This window comes from Taudactylus pleione, unplaced genomic scaffold (assembly GCF_031769625.1).
Source record: "Taudactylus pleione unplaced genomic scaffold, aTauple2 ptg000302l, whole genome shotgun sequence".
In the NCBI taxonomy this organism is placed as follows: Eukaryota; Metazoa; Chordata; class Amphibia; order Anura; family Myobatrachidae; genus Taudactylus; species Taudactylus pleione.
Window position 1 is genome coordinate 8,216,278 of NW_028284703.1, and position 26,437 is coordinate 8,242,714.

The 26,437-nt window shown below is 43.3% G+C and overlaps 1 protein-coding gene across 6 annotated transcripts in view; it reads left to right on the forward strand.

The window, feature by feature from the left end:
* TBC1D1 (TBC1 domain family member 1) overlaps positions 1–26,437 on the forward strand; it is a 257,909-nt gene that overhangs the window by 146,494 nt on the left and 84,978 nt on the right. For all 6 annotated transcript variants that reach the window (XM_088482972.1, XM_088482973.1, XM_088482974.1 and 3 more), the window contains 7 exons: positions 3,404–3,508; positions 4,279–4,411; positions 6,484–6,575; positions 12,296–12,406; positions 18,196–18,321; positions 23,654–23,740; positions 24,793–25,079. In XM_088482972.1, coding sequence (XP_088339098.1) covers positions 3,404–3,508; positions 4,279–4,411; positions 6,484–6,575; positions 12,296–12,406; positions 18,196–18,321; positions 23,654–23,740; positions 24,793–25,079 — 941 coding nt within the window. The remainder of the gene's footprint in view (positions 1–3,403; positions 3,509–4,278; positions 4,412–6,483; positions 6,576–12,295; positions 12,407–18,195; positions 18,322–23,653; positions 23,741–24,792; positions 25,080–26,437) is intronic.

The following is a 26,437-nucleotide window of genomic DNA, read 5'->3' on the forward strand; positions in this document are numbered from 1 at the left end:
CCCTAGTTTGCATTTTAGTGCCACCCCCTTGCCTGCTTTTTTACTTGTAGTGTCTCCCTCCTGGTCCGTATTTGGTAGTGCCTTCTCCCTTGTCCGTATTTTGTAGTGCCTTCTCCCTTGTCTGCATTTTATAGTGCCCTCTCCCTTGTCTGCAGTTTATAGTGCCTTCTCCCTTGTCTGCAGTTTATAGTGCCTTCTCCCTTGTCTGCAGTTTATAGTGCCTTCTCCCTTGTCTGCAGTTTATAGTGCCTTCTCCCTTGTCTGCAGTTTATAGTGCCTTCTCCCTTGTCTGCAGTTTATAGTGCCTTCTCCCTTGTCTGCAGTTTATAGTGCCTTCTCCCTTGTCTGCAGTTTATAGTGCCTTCTCCCTTGTCTGCAGTTTATAGTGCCTTCTCCCTTGTCTGCAGTTTTATAGTGCCTTCTCCCTTGTCTGCATTTTACTTGTACTGCTTCCCCTTGTCTGTAATATGTTTACTGAGCTCCTCAAACCCCCCCCCCTCCTGTATGTTCCTCTTGTCCATATCATAAAGCAATCTGCTCCTAACAGTAACTTTACAGGCTGTGTTTGAAAAATGACTTATAGGAGCTGATTGATTGGTACTTTCTCTGTCCACTTTCAATCCCCAAGGCTTAGTACATAGACCCTTTAATGTCTTGTCCATTACCCTCCCTACCCCCCCTACACCTGACTGCCATAATATCACCAGAACCCGCCCCTTCCCCGTCAGTATGTTTCGTAAATGGCTCTCCTTCCCCCTACAAAGTTTTGTATTGTGCTCCTGGCTACTCCCAGTAATTTACTTACTAAGGTCTCCTTCGTTCCTTCTATCTTCTGCCGGCTTCTCAGGCTGGCAACAGCGCACCATTATGACATTATGTGCGCGACACTGCTGGGAGCCGTTAGCTGGCCGGATCAGCTGCTGTACAGCCAGTTCTCCCGTGAATGAAGAACGGTGATTAGCGCCTCAATAGGAAAAGGTGCATCGGACAATTGCAGGTTGTGATTTTCCCATTTGCAATAGTATGGCAGAGGGACCAGGTCCAGTTTATCCCTGAATGCAAGACCTTTTACTGGTGCCACCTCTGGCAGGTGTCCAGGGCACATGCCCGAGGGACCCTCATTACGCCTTTGATATCTAAACCCCAAAATCGCTATAGGTAAGGTGATGGTGCTGCCTCTGTGAGTAGTGCAGTCTTCAAAGCACTATTTTTAGTCTGACATCATGGCAGAATTTGTGAAATCCCCCCCCCCCCCCAATTTGTAAATGACACTGTATGGTAATAGGCTTCAAGAACTTTGAAATATTTAGCATATGAAGCAATCCAATAAAGAAATCTGTGTCTTGTGGGGTTGTGTTTTTTTTTTTTTTTACATTACTGTTAAAATTGTATAAGATTACAATCAGTGGCGGGCTGGGCCGGGGGGCAGGGTGCCATGTGCCCCCCGGGCCGCAGCGTCATGCGGGCAGTCTGTGTCACTGTGACACAGACTGCACCGCGTGTGTAGCGCTGACCGGACGGAGTTCGGTCAGCACTACACAGCACAAACACACAGCCGACGGAGCCGGCAGCTGTGTGTTTGCTGTAATCAGCAGTCGCTGACAGTCTGTCAGACTCTCATCGGCTGCTGCTGCTGCTCCCACTGGGGGAGACATCTTCCGGCTCCCGCAGTGGGTAATGGGAGAGACGTCGTCATGACAACGTCTCTCCCATAATGCAAAGCGGCCGGAGGAGCCGGTAGAAGCGTCGGGACCAGGAGCAGGAGTTTCAGGTAAGTGTTTTTCTTTTATTAAGTCTCTCTCTACTGGGGGGGGGGCTACTGGGTGCACTACCAGGGGGGGGGATTACTAATGGGGGCACTACCAGGGGGGGATTACTACTGGGGGCACTACCAGGGGGGTGGATTCCTACTGGGGGCACTACCAGGGGGGTGGATTACTACTGGGGGCACTACAAGGGGGGACGACTACTACTACTGGGGGCACTACAAGGGGGGGAGATCTACTACTGGGGGAACTACTAGGGGGGACTACTACTACTGGGGAAACTACAAGGGGGGACTACTACTACTGGGGGCACTACAAATGGGGGGGGCTACTACTGGGGGCACTACAAAGGGGGGGGGACTACTACTACTGGGGGCACTACAAAGGGGGGGGGACTACTACTGGGGGCACTACAAGGGGGGGACTACTACTAGGGGCACTACAAGGGGAGGGGACTACCACTGGGGGCACTGCATCGAGGGACCACTGCTGGGGGCTCTATATAAAGGGCATTACTGGGGGTACTGCATAGGGGAGAGACTACAACTGGGGCCACTATTTAAGGGGCATTGCATAAGGGTTACCACTATTGGGGGCACTGCATGGGGGGTGGACTGCTACTGGGGGCACTATATAAGGGGCACTGCATAGGGGGTACCACTATTGGGGGCACTATATAAGGGGCTTACTACTGGGGGCACAAGGGGCACTGCATAGGGGGTACCACTATTGGGGGCACTATATAAGGGGCTTACTACTGGGGGCACAAGGGGCACTGCACAGGGGGGACCACTACTGGGGGCACTATATAAGGGGCTTACTACTCGGGGCACAAGGGGCACTGCATATGGGGGGGATCACTACTGGGGGCACTACTGGAGGCCTGCATAAGGGTGTTCTCTCCTGTGGCACACGGGGGCACTACGAAAGGGGGCTGCCCTTAATCTTTATTTTTACCTTACATTAATCCCATATGGACCCGCCTCCTCCCTGAAACACTTGAGGGGGGGGGGGGGTGCCGTAGAACGCACGTTCTTCGGGCACCCTGGCTACACGCTACTCCTCTGCCAGGGCCGCCTGCATGCATTTGTCCCCCAGGCTAAAAGTTGCCAGCCAGCCCCTGGTTAGAATTTTATAATATTTCCATATTCCTTTGGTTGTTTTAGTCTATTTATTTAGAATTATTTAGTTGGTTGCTATGGTAGTCATATGGCACATGATGTAATGAGCAGAAAGGTTTATGAATGCTCCTCTGAGTTTTGTGCAATGTAAAGTGCTCCTGATTCTTCTAACCCCTCTGCTTACATGTGATATGCTGTGAGTTTGGGTCTGTGCAACTGGCAGCCATACTGGATGCCCTTCCACAGTGCTTTTGATAATGAGATAATGATTTGAAGGCTGGCTGCTAAACGAAAATGAGGACTTCATACTAAAAACGGCATTTAACTGTAAAGAGAAGAAAAATAAAAAGCCTATGTGGCATTTCTGCTTTAATTGTTTGTTTCTTGTTTTGATGAGTTGTTACTTTGCGATGTTACTTATTCACAGTTTTAAATTGTAATATATCGCATAGTCTATATGTAGACACATGGCAAACTATGTTGTACTAATATTGCAAGCTTTTTTTTTTTTTCTAGGGAATCCAGCATGCGGATCACTTTGGCTTCATCTGCAGAGAGCCTTTACAATATGGAGGTTGTCACTTTGTTTGCTATGTATTTCAGTGCACAAATGAAGCTCTGGTGAGTACATTCTTTTATTGCACAATATTCTATAAATGTGTGGGACCGTGGTTATTCTGTAAAGGCTTTGCTTTGTAAAAACAGTTGTTCAGATAAGAGTTGCCCGTCTGTTTGCTGCTGGCTTCGAGACAGCTTTCCTCAGATGCTAGTCCAAAAACTCTCATACCCCCTATGTAGACCCTTGACCATACAATGGCCACTTTATACATGAAAGTCTGGTTTACGATGGCAAAAAACTTGGTAAGCAAATCATGGAAAGTCAGAAGCCGCAGGGCAGGGGTCACAAGCTGCTCGACTTCCACAATTGTGGGTCTAATTACCCAGCTTTGTATTGTACATCAGTCATATATGAATCCGGAATTTAAGATTGCATGCTCAGAGCCCGACGGTCCTAAGTGACTCATTACACATTCCCAGTCTAACGTTTAATAATGTTTTGATTTTATATTTGTGTAGAGGTCAGGGGGTATGCCATCAGTTTATGGGCTCCTCTTTGTTCCTGCATCATTGTAGTTATTCCTGGGCTGATACTGGTAGAGGAGTTGGAACTGTCCGACTTTACGCAGACCATGTTGAACGAACTGACGTTCATTGTTGGAAGACACTTGGCTTGCTCATATACATCAAGTGTCCTTAAATATAAACTATATTTTATCATTTTAGCTCTTGTGTTCCTCTGGGCTCCTTGGTAACCGAATTTATCATTGTGAAGTGAGGTTTTTTTTTTTTTTTTCGTGGTGTCTGATTTAGAAATAATCCTGTTATTACAGGTGGATGAGATCATGCTGACGCTGAAGCAGGCCTTCAGTGCAGCTGCTGTGCATCAGAACACCAAGAACCCTATGGCGCTGTGCGACGGGTGCCCTATGCAATGCATGCACAAACTCTGTGAGAAGATAGAAGGTAAGAACACGATCCTTTGTGACTAGTGCACATTAGGCTAAAGGAAGAATTTGTGTTTTAAAAGTTAAAATGAATGGATTAACTGCTACATTACTTTTATGAACAGATGCTATGCTGGGAAATACTTTTACTAATGGTGATTCTATGGCTGTGCATTCGTTACATTACACAATGAGTAGAAAGGGGCCACATCACAGCCCAGTGGCCTTCTCCATTGTTGGACGTATGGGAGTAGTTGTTCCAGATCAGGGCTGTTTTGCTCCTGTTCGTTCCATACCACCATGTAATCCCAATCCCAGGCAGATCTGTACATGGTCTATCTCATGGACCTCACACCGGAAGTGCGCACAGAAAAGAAATAAAAAAAACGAATATATATACAGTACTGTGCAGGGTTTTTTTCACACCTGCCTAAAACTTTTGCAAAGTAAGAATGCTTCTAAAAATAGAAGTGTAAATGGTTTATTTTTATCTATTAACAAAATGCAAAGTAAATGAAGAGAAATGTAAATCAAATCAATATTTGGTGTAACCCTCCCTTTGCCTTCAAAACAGTATAAATTCTTCTAGGTACACTTGCGCACAGTTTTTGAAGGAACTCGGCAGGGAGGTTGTTCCAAACATCTTGTAGAACTAACCACAGATCTTCTGTGGATGGAGGCTTGCTCAAATCCTTCTGTTTCTTCATGTAATCCCAAACAGACTCGATGATGTTGAGATCAGGGCTCTGTGGTGGCCATATCATTACTTCCAGGACTCCTTGTTCTTCTTTACGCTGAAGATAGTTCTTAATGACATTGGCTGTATGTTTGCGGTCGGTGTCCTGCTGCAGAATAAATGTGGAGCCAATCAGACGCCTCCCTGATGGTATGGTATGATGGATAAGTACCTACCTGTATTTCTCAGCATTGAGGACACCATTAATTCTGACCAAATCCCCAACTCCATTTGCTGAAATGCAGCCCCAAGCTTGCAAGGAACCTCCACCATGCTTCACTGTTGCCTGCAGACACTCATTATTGTACCGCTCCCCAGTCCTTCAGCTCAGGACTGGCAGAAACCAGCATCTGATTGGCTCCACATTTATTCTGCAGCAGGACAACAACCCTAAACAAGCAGCCAGTGCCATTAAGAACTATCTTCAGCATAAAGAAGAATTGGAGTCCTGGATGTAATGATATGGCCCCCACAGAGCCCTGAACTCAACATTATCGAGTCTGTCTAGGATTACATGAAGAGACAGAAGGATTTCAGCAAGCTACATCCACAGGAGATCTGTGGTTAGTTCTCCAAGATGTTTGGAACGGAATTGTATTGGAACATCGGCAGCTCTTTAGCCTGACGGGAGGAGATTCTGATGAGGTAACCTTCCTCTCTTTCCTACCCTAACCTTCCCTTAGGGCTGCCTACCTCTAAAACTGCCAGGGTGTTGCCTAACCCCAAGTCCTCCCGGGTGTGGCTAAACCTAACCCACCTTCCCACACCCTAAACCTAACCCTTCCGGGGGGGTGCCTAGCCCTAACCTCCCCCCCCAGTGCCTAGACCTAACCCTCCCCCGCGGCTAACTGCTAAGGCGCCCTGGACTTGCCTCATTCGGGATGGCGTCTGTGTACGTTCCAGAGTGGTGATTAAGATAGGCATCAAAATACCGACGCCTATCTTAAGTCCTGTCTTGGGTTTCTACCGTCGGTATTTAGACCGGCTGCATCCCGTCCGCCGGTCTGATAACTACGTCCCGTTTGGAACAATTTCCCTGCCAAGTTCCTTCAAAAACTGTGTGCAAGTGTACCTAGAAGAATTTATGCTGTTTTGAAGGCAAAGGGCGGTCACACCAAATATTGATTTATATTTTTTTTCTTCCTCTTTACCCCCCTCCCTTTCCCCCTCCTCCCCCCGAGTCTGAAACACAACAGAACTTGGAATGAAATAAGCTGCGGCCGCCACTGATACCTGTATTAGATCTATCTACGTATCTATCTTCCTTGTATATAATGCATGCATGTCTGCATAGTTGTTGACTGTATTTACACTTTAGTACTGATATTTATTACGGTTTCTATCTGTCTGTTTAGGTCTTCCCCCAGCAAAGACCAAATTTGAATTACAAAAACACATGACCACATTAAATAGCCAGGAACAGGCCTCGGTGTGTGAGGAAGTGCAGGTAAGCCTGGAAGTGACAAAAACGGGGGTTGGAGTTTGCTGTAGCAATAGGACATACAAGTATATGCCTAATTTAGAGGCAGCAGACTGGGCAATGTACCCGCCCAGGGTAAAGAATCACTTGGTCTAAATTGCCAAGTTGACATTGATAAAAATGCTACTAAAATATTCATAAATCTGTATGTAAAACTTTCATTATACTTTTCCTACATACTGACTCAATAATCTCATAGGGAGACATTACGGTCAGCAGAGAACAATAGCTCACATGGAGTTGGATTGCAAATAAAGATGTAATGTGAAATTCAAGTTCTGTGAAGTGTGGTAACTTTTTTGCGTGTACAAGTGTATGTTTGTATAATGTTTTTAGGTCAATTTTACAAAGCAGGTGATTTTATATATATATATATATATATATATATATATATTTATTTTAGTGTAAAGAATGGGCTATACTAGCTCTTTAAGTTCAGAAATTGTGTCCGTGTTGCAAAGTGTGGCCAGCATTAAAGTTACTGTTGTACATTAATGCCATTATGATACTGAATGAGGAAACCTGGTAAAATATAACCTTCTCTTCACATTTAATTTTTTTCGCATAATACAAATCATGTAAATATACTGGGCCCAAACTAGCTTACTGCAAGGGAAAGAAAGGTCTGATTGGTTGCTAATGGTATAGTTCACATGTTGTCCATGCCCTTCATTAAATTAAACCTTGTGAATGGCATGTTACTAAGTGTCCTATAGGATGTTATCTTTCATACTCGCTGTAAAAGTGATTTGTCAGCTAAGCATGACTCCTGCTGATGGACCTATGGACTCTGAAAGATTGAGCCAGTGCTTTCATTTTATAAAGTTTCCGTGGGCGGAAAGTCCCAGGTGCATTTTGATGTCACTTGTTAGACCTACAGTAAGTGCGACCTTAGCTAATAGTTCACTGGAATTTGTTGTGCTTGTCTGGAAGTTTCGTCACTCTCTCAATTACTTTCAAGAATCTGGAATATACAAGTATGTAATCCCCATCTGGGATACAGTCAAAATGCAGACAGCCGGGAAGCCGTCTGACTAAATTCCAGCGTCTAAATACTGACTCGGGACTAAAGACAGGCGTCGAAATCCTGACTCACGTCTATATCCGACAGCGGAATCTAGACAGACTGCTTTCCGAACGCAGGTAAGCCGGGCAGTGTTAGCGCTTAGCTGCGCAGGGGGGGGGGGGGGGGGGGGGAGGGCTAGGGTTAGGTACCACCCTGGGAGGGTCAGGTTTAGGATGCGGGGAGGGGGAGTTAGGTTTAGGCACCACTAAGTGAGGGTTATGGTACTAACTAGCCCCAGTCGGGATCTTCGGCGTTCGGATTTAGGCAGACTGCTTCCCGGCTGTCTGCATTTCATACCCAACCCCACTCATCTATATTCTGTTATGCTGCCAATATCTATGCCATGGTATGGAACGCTTACCTAGTTTTCACGGTAGTGTTTTCAGCCACTACATGTGTGAACATTGTTGGGTAGGATAAATCTGGTTCAAGTCTCTACTCACTGGAGCCCTTGGAGAAATATTGTAGAATTAAAGATGTGTTGTGTAAGAATCTTGGAGGAGAAGCTGCTTTGCGGTGTTCTAGACGAGAGGAAGAATTCTATTTAATAGCTACTGCTTGTTGGGGTTGCCCATTTTCTACGCTAGAACTGGGTGAGGTGTCCGGTGAAGAATACAGATGCTACTTCCTGACATCCTGGTGGCCTGGGCTACAGGCATCTTGGCCCTGGGGGTGACTTTCTAATGCTCACTTCCTCAGGCTGAGCGTTCCTGACCCCCCCGCCCCCCCTGGTTTTTAAGAAGTGTATTTTTTGTAGACTGACCTCTTCTGACTGAGAGCACAGTTTGAACTGTTGTGTACATCCTATTCTTTACTCTGCCAGTACAGAGGTCGGCATTACTTTTATCTTGGTGTAAGTAGCTTGTTGCATAGCCTAGGCTAAGGTATGAAGATTGGTGAATATATTCAGTACCAATACTATACATATATTTAGCCTTTTAAATGCTTAAAACATGTACATCAGGTAAGTGATATCAGTTGTCTGCTATTGTGGAATCATGCACTTGATATCTGAATCATTAGGGTGCAGCTACTAGATGGATAGAATCTGCAAGGTGGCACAGTGGCTAGCAATACTGGCTCACAGCACTGGTGCCATGGGTTATATATACAACCAGGACCCTACAGTGCATCCAGAAAGTATTCACAACGCTTCACTTTTTTTCCACATTTTATGTTATGTTACAGCCTTATTCCAAAATGGAATAAATTAATTGTTGTCCTCAAAATTCTACACACAATACCCCATAATGACCACGTGTAAAGTTTTTTTTTTTTTATTTTTGCAAAATAAATAAATAAATAAATCTAAGAAATCACATGTACATAAGTATTCACAGCCTTTGCTCAATACTTTGTTGATGCACCTTTGGCAGCAATTACAGCCTCAAGTCTTTTTGAATATGATGCCACAAGCTTGGCACACCTTTCACCCATTCCTCTTTGCAGCACCTCTCAAGCTCCATCAGGTTGGATGGGAAGCGTCGGTGCACAGCCATTTTCAGATCTCTCCAGAGATATTCAATCGGATTCAAGTCTGGGCTCTGGCTGGGCCACTCAAGGACATTCACAGAGTTGTCCTGAAGCCACTCCTTTGATATCTTGGCTGTGTGCTTAGGGTCGTTGTCCTGCTGAAAGATGAACCGTCGCCCCAGTCTGAGGTCACTCTGGAGCAGGTTTTCATCCAGGATGACTCTGTACATTGTTGCATTCATCTTTCCCTCTATCCGGACTAGTCTCCCAGTACCTGCCACTGAAAAACATACCCACAGCATGATGCTGCCACCACCATGCTTCACTGTAGAAATGGTATTGGCCTGGTGATGAGCGGTGCCTGGTTTCCTCCAAACATAACACCTGGCATTCACGCCAAAGAGTTCAATCTTTGTCTCTCATGGTCTGAGGGTCCTTCAGGTGCATTTTGGCAAACTCCAGGTGGGCTGCCATGTGCTTTTTACTAAGGACTGGCTTCTGTCTGGCCACTCTACCATACAGGCCTGATTGGTGGATTGTTAAAGAGATGATTGTCCTTCTGGAAGGTTCTCCTCTCTCCACAGAGGAATGCTGTAGCTCTGATAGAGTAACCATCGGGTTCTTGGTCACCTCCCTGACTAGGGCCCTTCTCCCCGATCGCTCAGTTTAGACGGCCGGCCAACTTTAGGAACGGTCCTGGTGGTTCTGAACTTTTTCCCATTTACGGACGATGGAGGCCACTGTGCTCATTGAGGAAGGGTACAGAAAAATATCTGTTGCTTTGATGGTCCCAGATTTGTGCCTCGAGACAATCCTGTCTCATAGGTCTACAGACAATTCGTTGGACTTCATGCTTGGTTTGTGCTCTGACATGCACTGTCAAGTGTGGGACCTTATATAGACAGGTGTATGCCTTTCAACATCATGTCCAATCAACTGAATATACCACAGGTGGACTCCAATTAAGCTGTAGGAACATCTCAAGGATCATCAGTGGAAACAGAATGCACCTGAGCTCAATTTTGAGCTTCATGGCAAAGGCCGTGAATATTTATGTACATGTGATTTCTTTATTTTTTGGGGTTTTTTTTAATAAAATTTGCAAAAATAAGTGTTTTTTTTTTTTTTTCTTTTTATTACATTTTGTCATTATGGGGTATTGTGTGTAGAATTTCGAGGACAAAAATTAATTTATTCCATTTTGGAATAAGGCTGTAACATAACAAAATGTGGAAAAAGTGAAGGGTTGTGAATACTTTCCGGATGCACTGTTTGTGTGGATAGTAAGCACAGGAACTGATATGAATGGATAAGGTGTTATATACATAGAACTAATTAATAAATTAAAATGTCCTGTTTGTTTGCTCCAATCTCTGTAATAATTTTCTCCGCAATTGGTTTCTTCACTCACACTCCTAACAATTTTAGTTTACTACTTAAAATTTGATTTGTGAGAAGTGGTGGTGGTGTTGTGGTGTGTGTGTGTGTGTGTGTGTGTGTGTGTTTTTTTTTTTTTTTTTTTTTTTTTCTTTAAAAGGTGGATCAGGTTTGCCTCCAGCCTTGTTTCAGTTTGTTTATTTCCAGTGATGCTGTATACAGGAAAGCTCATAATTCCATTGTTTTTATGCTGCTCTTTATTATATAGTCCGTATTAGCCCTTTACATTTCCAAGAGGTTGTGCTAGTTTTATTTGTTCATGATTGCAGAATATCTCCAAAACTAATACATGGTGAACTTTGTACTTTTTCGCAGCTGTGTATGTCTAAGAAATTCATAAGTGAGTTATTTAACACCGCTTTTCCACCAAAATCCCGGGTCTGACCCGGGATTTGGAACACTGTTCCAGGTCTCTTTCCCTTCCCGATGACAGCTGTCGCAGGCACCTTCCGATTTTACCCAATCACCATGCTGTAAACCGGTCCCAGGTCGGATTACCCGGGTTACCCATTTACACTGAGCCTTACCTGGGTTTTACCAGCGTAAAACCATGCTCAAGACCTGGGAAGAAATGCCCGGTCAGTCGACCAAGGATCTTGTCATAGGAGCCTTCTCCACCAAGCCGCGACCCAGGTTGACATGGCAATAACCCGGGTTTTTACGGCGGTGGTAAGGGGTATAATACGGCTTCTTGAATTTTTGTATCCCTACTGTCTTTGGCTTTATAGCGTATCTCTAAAGGGTTTATACCCTACCAACCAGGTTTTTAGCCTTAAATATGGCTTGTACACCAGGGTACTTTTTTGCACACATGGGGATATTCTTTCTAAGATGTATTTTGCCAACTGCTGAACATGGCATAAGTGGCATTACAAATAGGGGTCATTGAATCCACCCTGATCACTTAGGAGTGTTCTGTGAAAGATGAATGGATTATGGATTTAAGATTATAGGGCATACTGCATTCATTCTGAACTCATTTGTATGTGCTTTTGGCTTGTTCCCAATGGATTTCAATAATCCCGGATGTTCCAGCTATGTTGCACTGGTGAGAAGCACCAAGGAAGCAGGAAAACTACCAGTGTGTACATGACCTTACACTCCATGTACTTGTGCATTAGTACTATCTAAGCTGCCTTCATTGGATGCTATCATGTATTTAATCATAATGTGAACCGTTTTAGAACTGACTTCATTTTAAACACATTAATTGTACTGTACAATAGAGAAATTATACATTTATATGGAAGCTATCTTTGATATTGGTGATTCATAATAACGGCTAGGTTTTAATCTAGTTGAATATTGATAAACTGATGCTTTCAATTTACTGTTCCAACTACAACCCCCATCTTGGTACAGCTGCCAAACTAGAAACCCTGACTTGTTTTTGTCATTTAAATGAGTGCATTGCACCTACAATATAGAGTTCTGTGACATGTTCTTTTCAGTAAATAAAATAAAGTTAATGTTCTTTATTGGTCATATTAAGATTGAGGGGGTGTATCAAAAACTCAGGAGAGAGAAAGTACCAACCAATCAGTTCCTGTGATTTTTCAAACACAGCCTGTACAGTGACAGGAGCTGTTTGGTTGGTACTTTCTCTCTCCAAGCTTTGATACTTTCCACATTTCATGCTAAGGGGGAGATGTATGTTTACAAAATGAAGAATATAATTTGAATTGTCGTCTGTTTTTGTGTTTTGGTTCAGAAAATACGCCCCCGATCGGAGCAGCGGGAGAACGAACTGATTATCTCCCGGCTGAGGTGTCTGTATGAGGAGAAGCAGAGGGAACATGTCCACAGTGCTGAACCAAAGCAGGTAACGTGTTTGCACTGGGTTCTGCCACCATGCTTGCTTACACAGGTCAGGGACAGGGTAATATTTACTTCTTAAAAAGTCCAATGAATAAAAATGCAGTTTTCCTTGTACTTCCAGACCAATGGTATTTGAGGCCATAAAGTGACTGACTTCCTAGTGAAGGTTTTGTCCATCCATAAAAGTCTCTGCTCTGAGACCAGCTGTAGTAGTATGCTTATGGCAATTATCATTCTTCTATTGTGCTGCCTATGTAGGTTGATGTTGTTATTTTGAAAGTTTGCACATAATCTAGACTGCCTTACATTGGTACTTACATGATAAGACATCTTGGGCCTAATTCAGAGTCACACACAATGCCGATGTTCACGGGTTTGAGTTTACAATTGCGTGTGCTCGATAATTACTAAGAACTTGTGCGGTGCATGCTCGAGGTACGTAGTATCGGGAATGTCTTGGAAAAGTCCTGGGCGTGACTGAGAGGTGGCTCAATCATTCACATTGGAGGCGCATAGTGTTGGCGCAAGTTTCTATGGTGCGACCGATGGTGGCGTTTAAAGAAGCACCAGACTGTATTGGAGCATCTGCGGACGCTGACAGTGGACGTCTGTCATACGCACGGGTGTACACAAGAGAAGGGCTTTGTAACAGCATTTGCATAAAGTCGCAGGCAGACGACTACCAAAAGGCGCAGCAATGTCTGTGTCCACCTTTGAACCTGGGCCCTCGTACATTTTGCGCCTGCCATAGATAGGTGCAGTGACTGACTGTGCGGCCCACGGTCAGTGCATCTGTGCACTCACATCGGCAGATATGCAAGGCAGCTGGTGGGTGTCGCGATAGGATGCCCATTGGTTGCGGCATTAACGTAAAGAGGTAGTAGCAGTTGGGCCAAAATACGCAGACTCCGAGTCGCCCCCTCTGTGTGGCCTTCATATATAAAGCTGTCCACTATATTAATATTTGAATAGATTCTGCACTGCACAATCTGGTTAATGACCACACGATATGTCTTTCACCTGCTGCATCCAAATGCATGGGGTCATTCATCAAATTTAAAGATTGAGCAGCATCTACTGCAGATCCGTCGATGCGATGAACAACCCCGCTGGAGCGCTCTAGGGCCAACCTAGTGGGTACACATTTACCGATGTGCGCAATATATCGGGCGAGCTATCGTCTAAGGGTGTACCCACCTTAAGTTGTCGTAGTGATAAGTAACATACCGTGATGCTTGATTTTAAATCATCAAAATGGATTTGAAGACCCCAATGTGGCCCTGTCATCAATGCAGCCATAAACTACATCCATGCAGAGGCCACTTGTTCCCCAGCAATATTACCATTCAATTCGCTACATACTGTAGCTACTCCTCTAGACTGTAGGTAATCCTCTCTGTAACATACAGAATTCCAGACCATCCACAACCATTGTATGTTCGTGTATGAAACCAGGGCCATCTCTTCCATTGGGCTTGTTGGGCAGTTGCCCAAGGGCCCAAAGCTTGTAGGGGCCCGCCAATCCGCCCCCCTGCAGCCGCGGCCAGTTGGTAAATTTGTGATATTTTTATAAGCCGGCCGCCGGTGCACTGTATCCCGATCTAACCCCCCGGGCTCGGCACCGCTCCCCGCCCCTCTTACATCACACAGCAGCCCAGCACACGCTGCTGTGTGCTGGGCTGCCCTGGAGACTGCTCACGGCTGCTAAGAAGCAGCCACAGCAGTCTCCTATGCCTGTGGGGGGAGCGATCAAGCTGATCTCTCCCCTCACTGGTTATGCGCCGGGCTGAGGGGGCTCACTGCACCCCCCTCGCCAGCACGCTGCAAAACATTTTTCCCTCTAAGGGGGCGTGGCCACACCACCTGCGATTATGCCACACCCCCTTTTTTACCGGGGCCTGCCACGGCTCTTGACGGGCCTGGTGACAAGTACTTACCTCAGTCCTAGTTTCACTTTATCCGCCGGCTTCAGACCAGTCAGACAGAGTCTCTCTGCATGTGTGGGAGGTCTGATGGGCATGCAGGAGGGTTTCATTTTATTGACTATTTACATTTTTTCCCCATGAATGGGTGGGTAGGGGCCCCAGTGCATTGCTTTGCCCAGGGCCCACACTGCTGTTAAGACAACCCTGTATGAAACCCCCTGAAGTGTTGTCCTATCTACACTTCCATCATAGGCAAGGTGTAGATAAACTCCACATTGACTGATACCAGTAAACCATTGCCAAGTGCTAACACAATGTTCCTTGATTTTCTCAGTAAATTCTGTAAAATACTGAAGGTAAGACTGTAGACTGTGAGGTGGCCACAGGCTGGAAAACCTGTGGTACATAATCAAATACTCAGTGGTCTCTGAAAAAAATTAATAATAAATATATATATATAATCTTTTCTATGGCTTCCACCTTTATTGGGAGACTTGATTTTAAGTTTGTTAGGAGACACCACTTTCAATGCCGGACGTTTTTCAGCAATATTGCTCACCCAGTCTATATCATTATGCTTCTGAGCAAGATTAATATGCCTACAATAACCAACTTGAAAAGTGTGGAGTGAAAGGTTAATGAATATCTAAAACATACAAATTGATTTTAGAAAATTATGGATTGGATAAATTCACACTGGTGATGTTTTGCACACTCTGTCATCAGGATAGGTGTTGCTTAATTTTGTGTTTGTCCAGCCTCCTCATTGGAATTACTACTTCTGCTTTTTTTCCTTTTTGTTGTTGAGGTTTGTTTAAAAAAAATCGGAGTCTTTATTACAGGCAGTGGCTTCAGTACATCTACATGTATTGTATACAGAACTAGGCCCCTGGCATTACTGGCTGCTATTTTTGCAGGGTTAAATTCAGATTGTTACTAATTTATACCTTCTAACATTTCACAGTTAAAAAAAAAAAGGTACAGAGGCGTGGCCACAGATTACACAGATTAAGGGGTGTGTCCACGGGTATTGTACACTGGAGGCAGCTGGTGCTGGTTGGTTACTGTTACTGTTCACTTTGAATTTCATCTCTATATATCATTGCGGGCTTTGTTTTTTTATTTTTTTTTATTTTGAGTGCCTATGAACAAGCTGTGCTTTTTTCTCTTGCCTGCTGCTGGCAAGTAGTTGGACTCTCTTCCTTAAGTTCCTTCACTACACACTGGCGCTGGCTGGTTCATACTGTGTGTATAAACACAGACTCCCTCTACACTGGCTGGTTTAAAACTTCGCCTAACACTGCCTTGCCCTTTTGTACTCCATCGCTGGGTGATGACGTCATTACGTCTGCGTCAGTGCAGACTTCAGAGAACCGCGGAGGACAGACCTGCCCGTTACTCAGCAGCGCTGTGGGAGTCCTATGTCCCAGCAGCGCTGCTAAAGAAATCGAGAGATTGTACCCACCCGGTACAAAACGGTACAGCCCCTGTTTGCTGATACCATTAAAAACTGTACCGGCTGAAACTGTATAGTTGGAGGCAATGGCGGCTCCAGAGGAGGGGCTGCAGCGCAGTTCAAAATTCAAATAGGGGAGCCACACAACACCACCGCTGGCAGTGGCTGTGGATCCCCATTTGAATATTGGGCTGTGCTGCAGCCCCCCCTCTGCAACCACCACTGGTTGGAGGGTATGCTAATCTGTTATGAGATCTCGTATTTTGTCTCAGTTTGTGTCCTCATTTTAAAGCATATCCGCTTTCATTTAGCTACAATCTGGGATTTTAGAGAAAGTCCTACTTCAGGAGGCAATAGGTTAAAGGCCTGTGTCATTGTATAACGATTACCCTGATGGCTCAACAGGTGTCTCTGTAATGAGGAATCAATCTGTTTTTACTAGACTGTAGGTAGTTATGATATACCATATGGACTCTTTGCCCCTGCTGTGTGTGCTATTTCCCCTCACAACATAATGAGGAGAGGGGGGCTCTTCCCTCTCTCTAAGGGGTATATTTACTAAAGTGAGAGATTTTAGAAGTGGAGAAGTTGCCCATAGCAACCAATCAGATTCTGGAACGGGACCCTGGCTGAGATATCACCCTCTGTTCTCATTGACAGGAATCGCCACACTCTCTGCTGTCTGTCTCTCTCTCCGCTCTTTGTGTGATTTTTCTCGTCAGAGAAAAAAAAAAAAAGCACTGTATCCTTCCGCCCCTATTTCTGACAGGACAAATCACACACAGAGCTGTATCACTCCTCCCATATCTGTCACAGGGGGGTGTTATACGTGAAATTTCAGCGTCAACCTGCAGCTTTCAAAAGATGCCGATTTTGTAAATATACCCCAAGGAGTTGACAGGCTGTGGTTTCATTAATAATAAATAATATGAATTATTATTATTTTAAATAGGGTTTTTCACATTTTAAAATGTTTTCAACTTTGCAATCTTGTGATTTTATTTAATTACACTTTGCAATTGCACAGTCGCAGTATATCATGGAGTGACAGATTAGTTTACAACCGATCGTTTTTGGTAACTGTTTTTGTTACCATAGCAGCAAGTCGTCAATCGATGCACAATTGAGTTTCATTCACATGCACTGCATATTTCAGTGTGTTTTTGTGTTTTTGATCACATTGGCTTTGGAGCCATTGAACAAACCTGTACTCTGCATCCTCCCCATAAACACAATAAAAGCGTACACCTTGTGACTTCTTAAGTCTGTACAAAGGGCATATTAGTGTAATTGTGAACTGTGGAAGCACCACGCAGAGGCGCAAATATGATGGTCAGTAGCTGTAAACTTGCGGGTACCTAAGGCTTAATGACGGCAGGCGACTGCCTTACCTGGCTGCTTCTGATTGGTTGAGTACTGATTGATCTCCAAAACGGATAGGTGCCTAATTCATTGCTCATGCATATATAATGTTTTTGTGGTTGATTTTTCACTTTTTTTTTTGTTTGCTTCTTTTATTTGTAAATGAAAATTAACATTATACCTGCGCTATTATCAAGGTGTTGTGTTTTTGTTTTGTTTTTTAGCCTGCCATAAACCTCGCACATACTGTATGTTAAAGTTGTGTTTTATTTGTCCCTTTCTTGCCACAGAACTTTGCACATGCCCCATTGTTTTATATATCAGACCAAGCATTCATTACAGTATATTTTGTTTCCGCTGACAAGCTATCGAATTTTTTTTTTTTTGATACTTTTATTTACAGATGCAGAAGATAGATTGAACATAGCTATCATTTCTGTGTGAGAACTGGCTGTTTTAAACCTTTTCTGTCCCTGGAATAGAATACGTGTTATATTTTATATTTTTGATACAAGTGGTGTGGTTCCTTTTTTTTAAAATGTATTTATTTAGTATTGTATGATGTGTTCAATAAGCAAAGTTTCAACGACTTCTTTCTTACTTACACAATTTCAAAGTCTTTCACTCTGTATTTGTAAAATAAAAATGTTATACCCTAATAAAACACAATTGAATTGGCCACAAGTTCCGTAGTGTGTAGTTCCTACTTACTGGGATATCTCTATGAAGTGCACTCCCCATACAGTACATGCGAAAGTCAATTAGAAACGGCAAATGCGGGTAACGCGGCAATGTCTATTCTGACGTGTGCAACCTAGAGTGGGGATGATGGAGTAGGGAAATCGTCCTGAACCCCACACAAATGACAGATAAGATAGCAGGACAGTTTAGGAGGCTATTCGTGGCCATTAGCAAAGTATTGGAGGCAGTTCGATTTATGTAAGTTGATTTTTTTTTTCTACTGTTTATAAATGATGGAAAAATTCTGTATATATTGCACAGGAAATTTTATTAAATGAGTGAGCTACAAGCCATGTTTTCTTTGTGCAGGTTCCTCAGGTAACCGACAACTCCCTGACCGTGCTACAGAGCGGTGCCCCCCGGTTCAGGCTGGAACTACTGAAGAGCAAAGCGAAGAGATCAATAACCGAATCTCTAGAGAGCATTTTATTAAGGGTAATTATTTATACCACTTTTTAAATTGCCCGTAACCTCCAGTTGTATATGTATAAATGTTCTGTGTATGGATTGTCTGTAGGGGTTGAGCACAGAAGGAAACTAGATCCAGGGTCAACCAGAAATAGAACACGCACCATTGTGAGATTCTTCATGAACTGTGCACATTTCTTACTGTTTTCATTTGTGTTTCTAGTATATTTCTGAAGTCTTTTATATACAGTACAATGATGGTTATGTCTGCTTACCCATCATTCGCCTGGTCTTTAAGAAGATGATGTGATCTAAATGCAGGTGGTAGGAGATCATAAGAGGAGTCAGAATTTCACCTAAAGATGCTGGCGATGATACGGGTAATAGCCCTAAGCTGCTGATGGTAAATGCACAAAGTTTTTGGTGTTAGCTTCCTATCCCACGTGGCATTCTCAGTCAGTGGCAGGTATAAGCGTTCTCAGTCAGTGGCAGGTATAAGCGTTCTCAGTCAGTGGCAGGTATAAGCGTTCTCAGTCAGTGGCAGGTATAAGCGTTCTCAGTCAGTGGCAGGTATAAGCGTTCTCAGTCAGTGGCAGGTATAAGCGTTCTCAGTCAGTGGCAGGTATAAGCGTTCTCAGTCAGTGGCAGGTATAAGCGTTCTCAGTCAGTGGCAGGTATAAGCGTTCTCAGTCAGTGGCAGGTAGAAGCGTTCTCAGTCAGTGGCAGGTAGAAGCGTTCTCAGTCAGTGGCAGGTATAAGCACAACACTGTAAAGGTCCTGGTTGGCATACTGGAAGGGATGGAGTGGATGACCATTATTTTTCAGGGTCAGCAGAAATCCAGTAACCTTGTCAATATGGTTTCCCTACGGGAAAGGGGCTCCGAATCTTAAGGCAGAGATAGATATAAATGATAACCTGCACTTTCCGAAATGTACCGCAGGTGACAATTTATAAAAATAGCAAATAAAAACCTAAAATAGAACAAATCAAATAATGGCAATTGGAATAAATGCTTATAACTGAGTAGGTTTATATAAATGCAGTACTAGTTCCTTTGTGTAACCTCAGGTAATATGGGAATTACAGTCTATAGTGCACAAGGCATATCCGTTTATGGTACAGTCCCTGAGCAGCAGAATGAAGTTCTCCAATGGGAAATATATATGATTAAATGCAAAGAGAAGTAAAAGCAATAGACTGTGATAGAGTACTTACGCAACTCTGTGGCTTAGGCAAAGCCTCTTTTCAGGTTTGTGAATCCCTCCGGTGTTCCCAGGAGAGAGCGCCACTGTCAGACAAAGCATGGTATTGCAGGTGATGGGCTAATGCGTTTCTGCGCTAATTGCCCTTTTCTCAGAGGCAGTGAACTGAACACCTGCCATTACAACCCCATTACTGAAGAACACATTATTTACGTAGTGTCTGTATACCATGTAGTACTGTACAGCTGGGGTAAAAAACCACAAGTGTTTTGGATTCAGATAAAGGTCGATCAAATAGCGAAAATGTCAGAATCCAAAACCGAAGTTTGTTTTTTTAAATAAGAGTTCCGAACTGGCAACAGATCCGTACCAGGACTCTGTTCGAACCGGGTCACAAAAGTGAAACTGAAACTTGACCCGGTTCTACTCGGAACCCCTAAATTGGGGTGTGTTTGGATTTCAGAAATCCGGGCTCTCACATCTCTAGTATTAAGAAACCTACTAAGAGGCAATCTTGAAATCCTATGAGAAAATAAACATTTAGTGCATGAGTTAAAATGGTCTAACCAGTTTGCCACGTTACAATGTGCTTAGTGGGTCTGAGTGATCCAGTCACACAACAAAATTGCTCTGGGGTTATCCGTTGCTTGAGTGTAGAAAGTGGTTAGATACAGGTGTAAGATCTTGTAGACCAGCTTACTGGAGCTATGTAGGCTTAACTAAAACAGTGGGTATTAGGGAACACATGCAGCCTGATAGGAGCAGGTAATGATTGTGGGTGAAAGGGACAGAACAGAAGGGAGACATGCGGATGCAGTTTCATTATTGGCGATGTATGTTGGTATAAGTGGTTTTATATTGGCTTCTGTAACATACAGGCACCAGTGAAATTACAAGGAGAAACCGCTTGGACTGATTATTACTGTAACAGAGAAGCCGCTACTTAGACTCCCCCAATATGTAGACTGTGGGGTTCTGGAAATGAATAGAGCCCCTGAAGCAGTAGTTTTGTACATTAGACAAGGGGCTTCATAAAACCTCCTATTTATTATACCTAAAATGAGATGACCGCTTGGTACACGCACACTTCTTCACTTTAAAAATATTTTTTATTTCGCAAAATGCACTCTACTTGTGAAAAAAATATTGAACAATTGTGAAACTTAAAACCTAGTCCAACACCAACTGTGCTTCAATGGAGAAATCTGATGGGGCAAAAAGTAGAGATTATGGGGTTTATTTACTAAAGTTTGATTTTGACCGATTTTAAATCAATCGGCATCAATTTTGTGTTTCAGGGGCTAAAGCACACGTTTACTAATACTTTAAAAAATAAATAAATACATTTTATATTTAGTAAATGTGTAATTTATCCCCAAAAACACAACATTGATGTTGGTTGATTTGTATTGATTTTAAATCTATCAAGTTCAATTTAAAATCGACATTTAGTACAGTAACTTTGCCCCATGTATATAGTGTTTGAACTGTTCAGCAGTCTGTGAATCCCCTGCTATTGTTTAATGATGACTGGAGAAACTGTGCCTAAATATTGTATACGATCTGTTTAAGCAACCTATGCCTCGACAGCTGTTGTGGAACTACAAATTCCAACAGCCTATCACTTGGACTTTCACAACAGCTTAAGGGGTCTATTTACTAAGCAGTGTTAGAAAAGTGATAAAGTGATAAGGTGCCAGCCAATCAGCTCCTAACTGTCATTTTTCAAACACAGCCTGTGAGATAGCAGTTAGAGTGAAAAGTGATAAGGTGCCAGCCAATCAGCTCCTGTCTCCTAACACTGCTTAGTAAATAGACCCATCAGAATGCCTATGTAGCAGTATCTATAGACCACAAGTGGTCAATACATGACTCTCCAATTGTTTCCTACATATACTAAACATCTTTGCTTGTGCCCCTTCCCTCTCCCCTGCCAGCCACAGGCAGAGACCAGTATCTGTCCCTCTCTGCATCACGATCCCCTGCTTGTTCACATCATAATAACACTACCAGCAGAGGTCTGTGAATAATGTGATTACAATTTGCAGAAGCTGGTGATTGCTGGATGAGCGATGCGGATTGGGGAACTGGGAAGTGGGGGATATACAGAGACTGTCACACTGTTAGCAGAAGGTTGCTAAACATGATTACACCGCTCTGTGGCATAATTCAGTCACATTTATGTTGTGTTTTTTTTTTTTTTTTTTTTTTTTAGGCAGATCTTGTAGTAGAGATTTTCTGACCAGGAAAAAAAAGTGGGCAACTTTTATTTTTTAATACAGATTACAGCATTTGGGAGATAAACCAGGGGCTTGCACATATTACAGCGCACAAATAACGGAACATTACATTTTATTCCTATTGTGCTGATCCTTTAGTGGCTGATTGCAAAGATTTGAAGTCTAAATATAGAAATCCGACTTATTTGTCTGCCTGCGTCTGTACAGAGCGGAGGGGTGGAATATTTCTGGCACAGTCACATTCTGGCATCTGGCTGGCCATTCCTGCCAAAAGTAAAATGAAAGAAGCGTATTGGCTCTAAATCTGGGCAGCATCCAGAGTGGCGTTCTGTAGTCAGTAGGTGTTTCGCTTTCTCAGTACTTCTTCAGCTGTGACCTTTGACCATGAAAAACAAATGGACATAAGAGGCTTGGTAGAAGTGTGTGTATATGTATATGTGTAAAATATATATATATATATATATATATATATATATGTATCAGAAAACCCAGCACTCGCCATGTTTAAACACTCACAATGATGTATAAATAAATAAATAAAGCTATGTCAGGTGACTGCCTTACCTTTAAAAGCCATTAGCTGGCAGGTGAGCTTTAAACCAGGTAACATTTTTTCAGTTCTAAACTATGTGATAGCAGCTACCAGGCTTCCATCAGTGTGACGGATAGTGTAGGACCTGCAGAAAGTGGAGTCCCGTGATGTGGGCTGCGGGCTTAAATGCATTGATCAATCCATGAACCAAACCCCCATTATTTATTTATTTATACATCATTGTGAGTGTTTAAACATGGTGAGTGCTGGGTTTTCTGATTTTATTTATTTAAGCAATGTGGTCACAGCCCCTTGCACCCCAGTCCTGGGAATGGCGAGTGCAGGTCTGCACCCCAAATCTAGGGGTGGCGAGTGCAGTATATATATATATATATATATATATATATATCTGCTCCACAGTGCCTGGGGATTCCACTGTGGAGAAAAAAAGAAACCGAATCTGTTTCTACAGCTTTGTCGAGGAGGATGTATTTAAACTTACCTGCAAGCTCCTGTGCTGCTGCCTCTCATTAGGAGGTGTGTGGCTGTACCTCTAGCTCATTGGTGCGTAACTTCTCTGGGCACCCAAAGTGACAGCAGGCTATTGGTCGGAGATCCCAAAATGGGTGGTTTAAAATACAATGCATTTCATATATGATCATTGGGGTCCCCAAAAACAGACTCTCTGACTTTGGCTCCCAACTCACAGGCTGTGCACCTCTATTCCAGTGCTGAGATCCCGACACTGATGTAAAAATACTTAGAGCGACATGCTTAAAGCTCAAATGCACGCACGGTTAAAAAATGCTCTTTGTAGCATCACACCCGTAACGGGATCCCGACGTCTGCATTATCGTGTCAATATACTCACTGTGGACATAGTGAGTGCCGACCTCCCATACAAACCCATTTGTGTAATATGTACTTTACATATGTACTCCCATAGGCCTAAATATGAGTGAATTATTCAGTTTTTGGTTTGTGTAGAGTTGAGATTGGAGTTTGAATCATTGTTATACTAGATTGTACAGAGCTTCAAAACTGGGGACAATGGACCTTCTGGAAGGTAATAGCTAGAATCTGATTGGTTGCTATGGGCAACATCTCCACTTCTAAAAAGTCAAATGGACCATTTCCTTTCTGTGTTCAGAGTGCCGTCCTGTCTATGGATTGGTGTAGCCTTTCTGTCAGGCTGCAGAATCTATGGTATGGACCTCCTGAGCTGACTTTTCTTTATAACCTATAAATTGGGAATTCGTCCTCGTATATAGAAATTCAAATTCTATTTTTCAGTTTTAACACACAGAACCAAAACAAGGGGTTTTATTGTCTCTTTCCCTCAAAATGAAAACTACCTGAAATGTGATTTTATAACTTTTTACAGGGAAGTAAAAGTCGAAGCCAGCAGGACAGCGCTGGGAGCATGGACGATGACGGCACGCTATGCACTCCACTGGAATACAGTAGTAAGGTAAATTCTCTAGTGCTATTTGTTGTTTGGAAGTCAGTTCTCAGTACATGCCATAGTCAGTCAGGCAGAACCCTGATAGTCTTCACAAAATCTGACCATGACGTGTGACCTGTTCATTGAAAGTGTGCTGTCAGGTTGAAGAGTTAGTGCATATCACAAATAGATCATTTATTTATTTTCAATGGAAAATTTTTTTTGTGAAACAAAAAAAACAATGTGTGATATTAAGATTAATAACGGACCCATTTGCTAAGTCCTAAGTAAGTAAAAGCTGCCCTTTATCTTCATAAAACAATATAAAGTTATGTGATGGTAGGGTATGCGTTCGGCATCCCGGCAGTCTGAATGCTGACTCTTACCTTGCCGGCTCCAGAAACCCGGCGCCGGCATCCCGACCGCTGAGATGCCGAAGGTAAGTAGCGGGGTGGGGTTATGGTTAGGGTTAGGCTCTAGGGCAGTGGTCTTCAAAGTTGGCCCTCCAGCTGCTATGGAACTACAGATCCCAGGATGCCCTGCCACAGTTTTAGCATGCTGTTATATCAAAACAGTGGCAAGGCATGCTGGGATGTGTAGTTTCACAGCAGCTCGAGGGCCAAGGTTGAAGACCCATGCTCTAGGGGGAAGGTTAGGTTTAGGAACTATGGGGGGAGGTTAGGTGGAGGGAGGGTTAGGGAGTGGGAGGGTTAGCATAAGTTTAGGAGTTACCAAGTGTCGGTATGTTAACCCTGTCGGGATCCAGGCTTCGTGGATTTTGATCGCCTGTATCCTGTCGGGATTACATACCTATTCCGATGGTAGTGCTAGTGCACCTGTCTCCTCCCCACAATGGCGGCAGCCATCTTGTCTTGTGCCTTGATGGTTCCTAGTGAATTGATGGGCTGCCTTCTCCTAATGATTGGTTCTGCTCACAAAATGTCTGCCTGCACGGTGTGTAAGAGGCAGGTGCATTTTAACAATTTTGCCTGGTGCTACGTGTCCTCTTGGGTCTTGATTTGATTCTTCCCTTTTGTTATTGGAAGAGTTTTTATTTTCTCCACTCTTTGCGCATGCAGGATGAAAACGCTCCTTCATTATGTGGACTAGAACCAGCATTTTCTCCTGAGCTCCCTCTGAAGGCTCACGGCTCCATGGGCGACTTACCAAAGGGAACAGAACAATCCCCCTCCAAGCATCCTGGAGAATTATCTCCTCCAGGATTCCGACGCCGAGCTAACACGTTGAGTCATTTTCCTGTCACATCTCAGGATTTAGCAGAGCCCGTGCAGAAAACCCCATCTGTTCCTCAGAGGAAGCTTATGCGGCATCACTCTGTGAGCACAGAGATTCCACACAAAAGCAAGTGAGTACCGTATAATTGTGTTATATGAAACCATCTTTTAATGCAGTCAGGGATAAGGAACTTTCTTCTCTACAGAAGAAGAAAACATTGGCAAAACTTTATTTCTTCATGTAATGCTATGGTATTTTCTCGTGGAATTAGCACAGCAGGATGCAGGCTTATCTGGTCTATAAAGCTGCTCAATGATCTGGGAGAGTCACACAGATAGCCAAGGATTTAAGTAATATATATGTAATTTAGTATTTTAAAAATTGCTACTTGTGTTCTGCATTTTGTTTTTTTGTTTTTTTTTGTCTAGCCTACGTAGTAATTAACAATGCATAAATATGTTGGTGATACACATTTCTTCAAACATAATGTTTTCTCATTAATCATATACTGATTTGAAATGATTGTATTTATATAGTTGCCTAGCTAGCAATTCCAGTGCTGCCACTGCAGGCTCTTCATATTGTTTATTTCCTGGATCCCCGGGACATGGAAATTACTGGAGTTTCCATAGGTTCTTCCGTTTCATTAGAATATGCTAGATGTAATACAGTATAGTGCTGGTCTATAATCAAAATATTGTGATCCAGGAGCTTAGTGGCGTACCAAAGAATCCATTTCATGAGACACTGCTGGACTGTTTAAAATGGAAGGTGTAACAATTAATAAATTAATTTTACTTCTAGTTTTTTTTTTTTTAAAGCTGCATTACCACCTATCGTGGTGAACATTTTAAAATGGCCGCCTCATAGTCATGTGACCATGGAGGCCCAATGGGATACAGCAATGTCTGTTTCATCTTCTCCATTGGTCCGCTCCAACTCCTTTCCAAAACATCACTGTGCCGGGTCTATGAGACTAACCACAGAGTCCTGGGAAAAGTTGCATGTAGCAGCCAGTGGGCAGTGGGGTGGGCCGGAGCTATATAGCTAGGTGGTTATGTAGCCTTCAATTCATACAGTATTTTACTGCATTCTTATAACCAATAGGACAGCCCCCAACATGGCTGCCTCCACTCTGCACTAGCGATTGATGCACTTTACATCCTATTATTGCCTACTTTCTGTAAGCAACAATAGGATATTTACTCTGTCCCATACATGTTTATATTAGTACAGCATACATGCACTATTCTTTTCAAACATCTGTGGAGAATGGGGAGCATGATCATAGGTAATATTCGTAAATGTAGCCATTTGAGTTGAAGGCAAAAGAGCCATGGTGGCGGATAGTGTGTGATTGAGTTGACAGGTTGGTCTCGCACTAGAATGTTTCCCTCAAAATGTTGTAAAGCATAAAATAAGGGTGATGTGACTGTAGCATGTAGTCGATAATTAAAGCTCCAGCGATGATGGGGGAGGGAGGGTAAA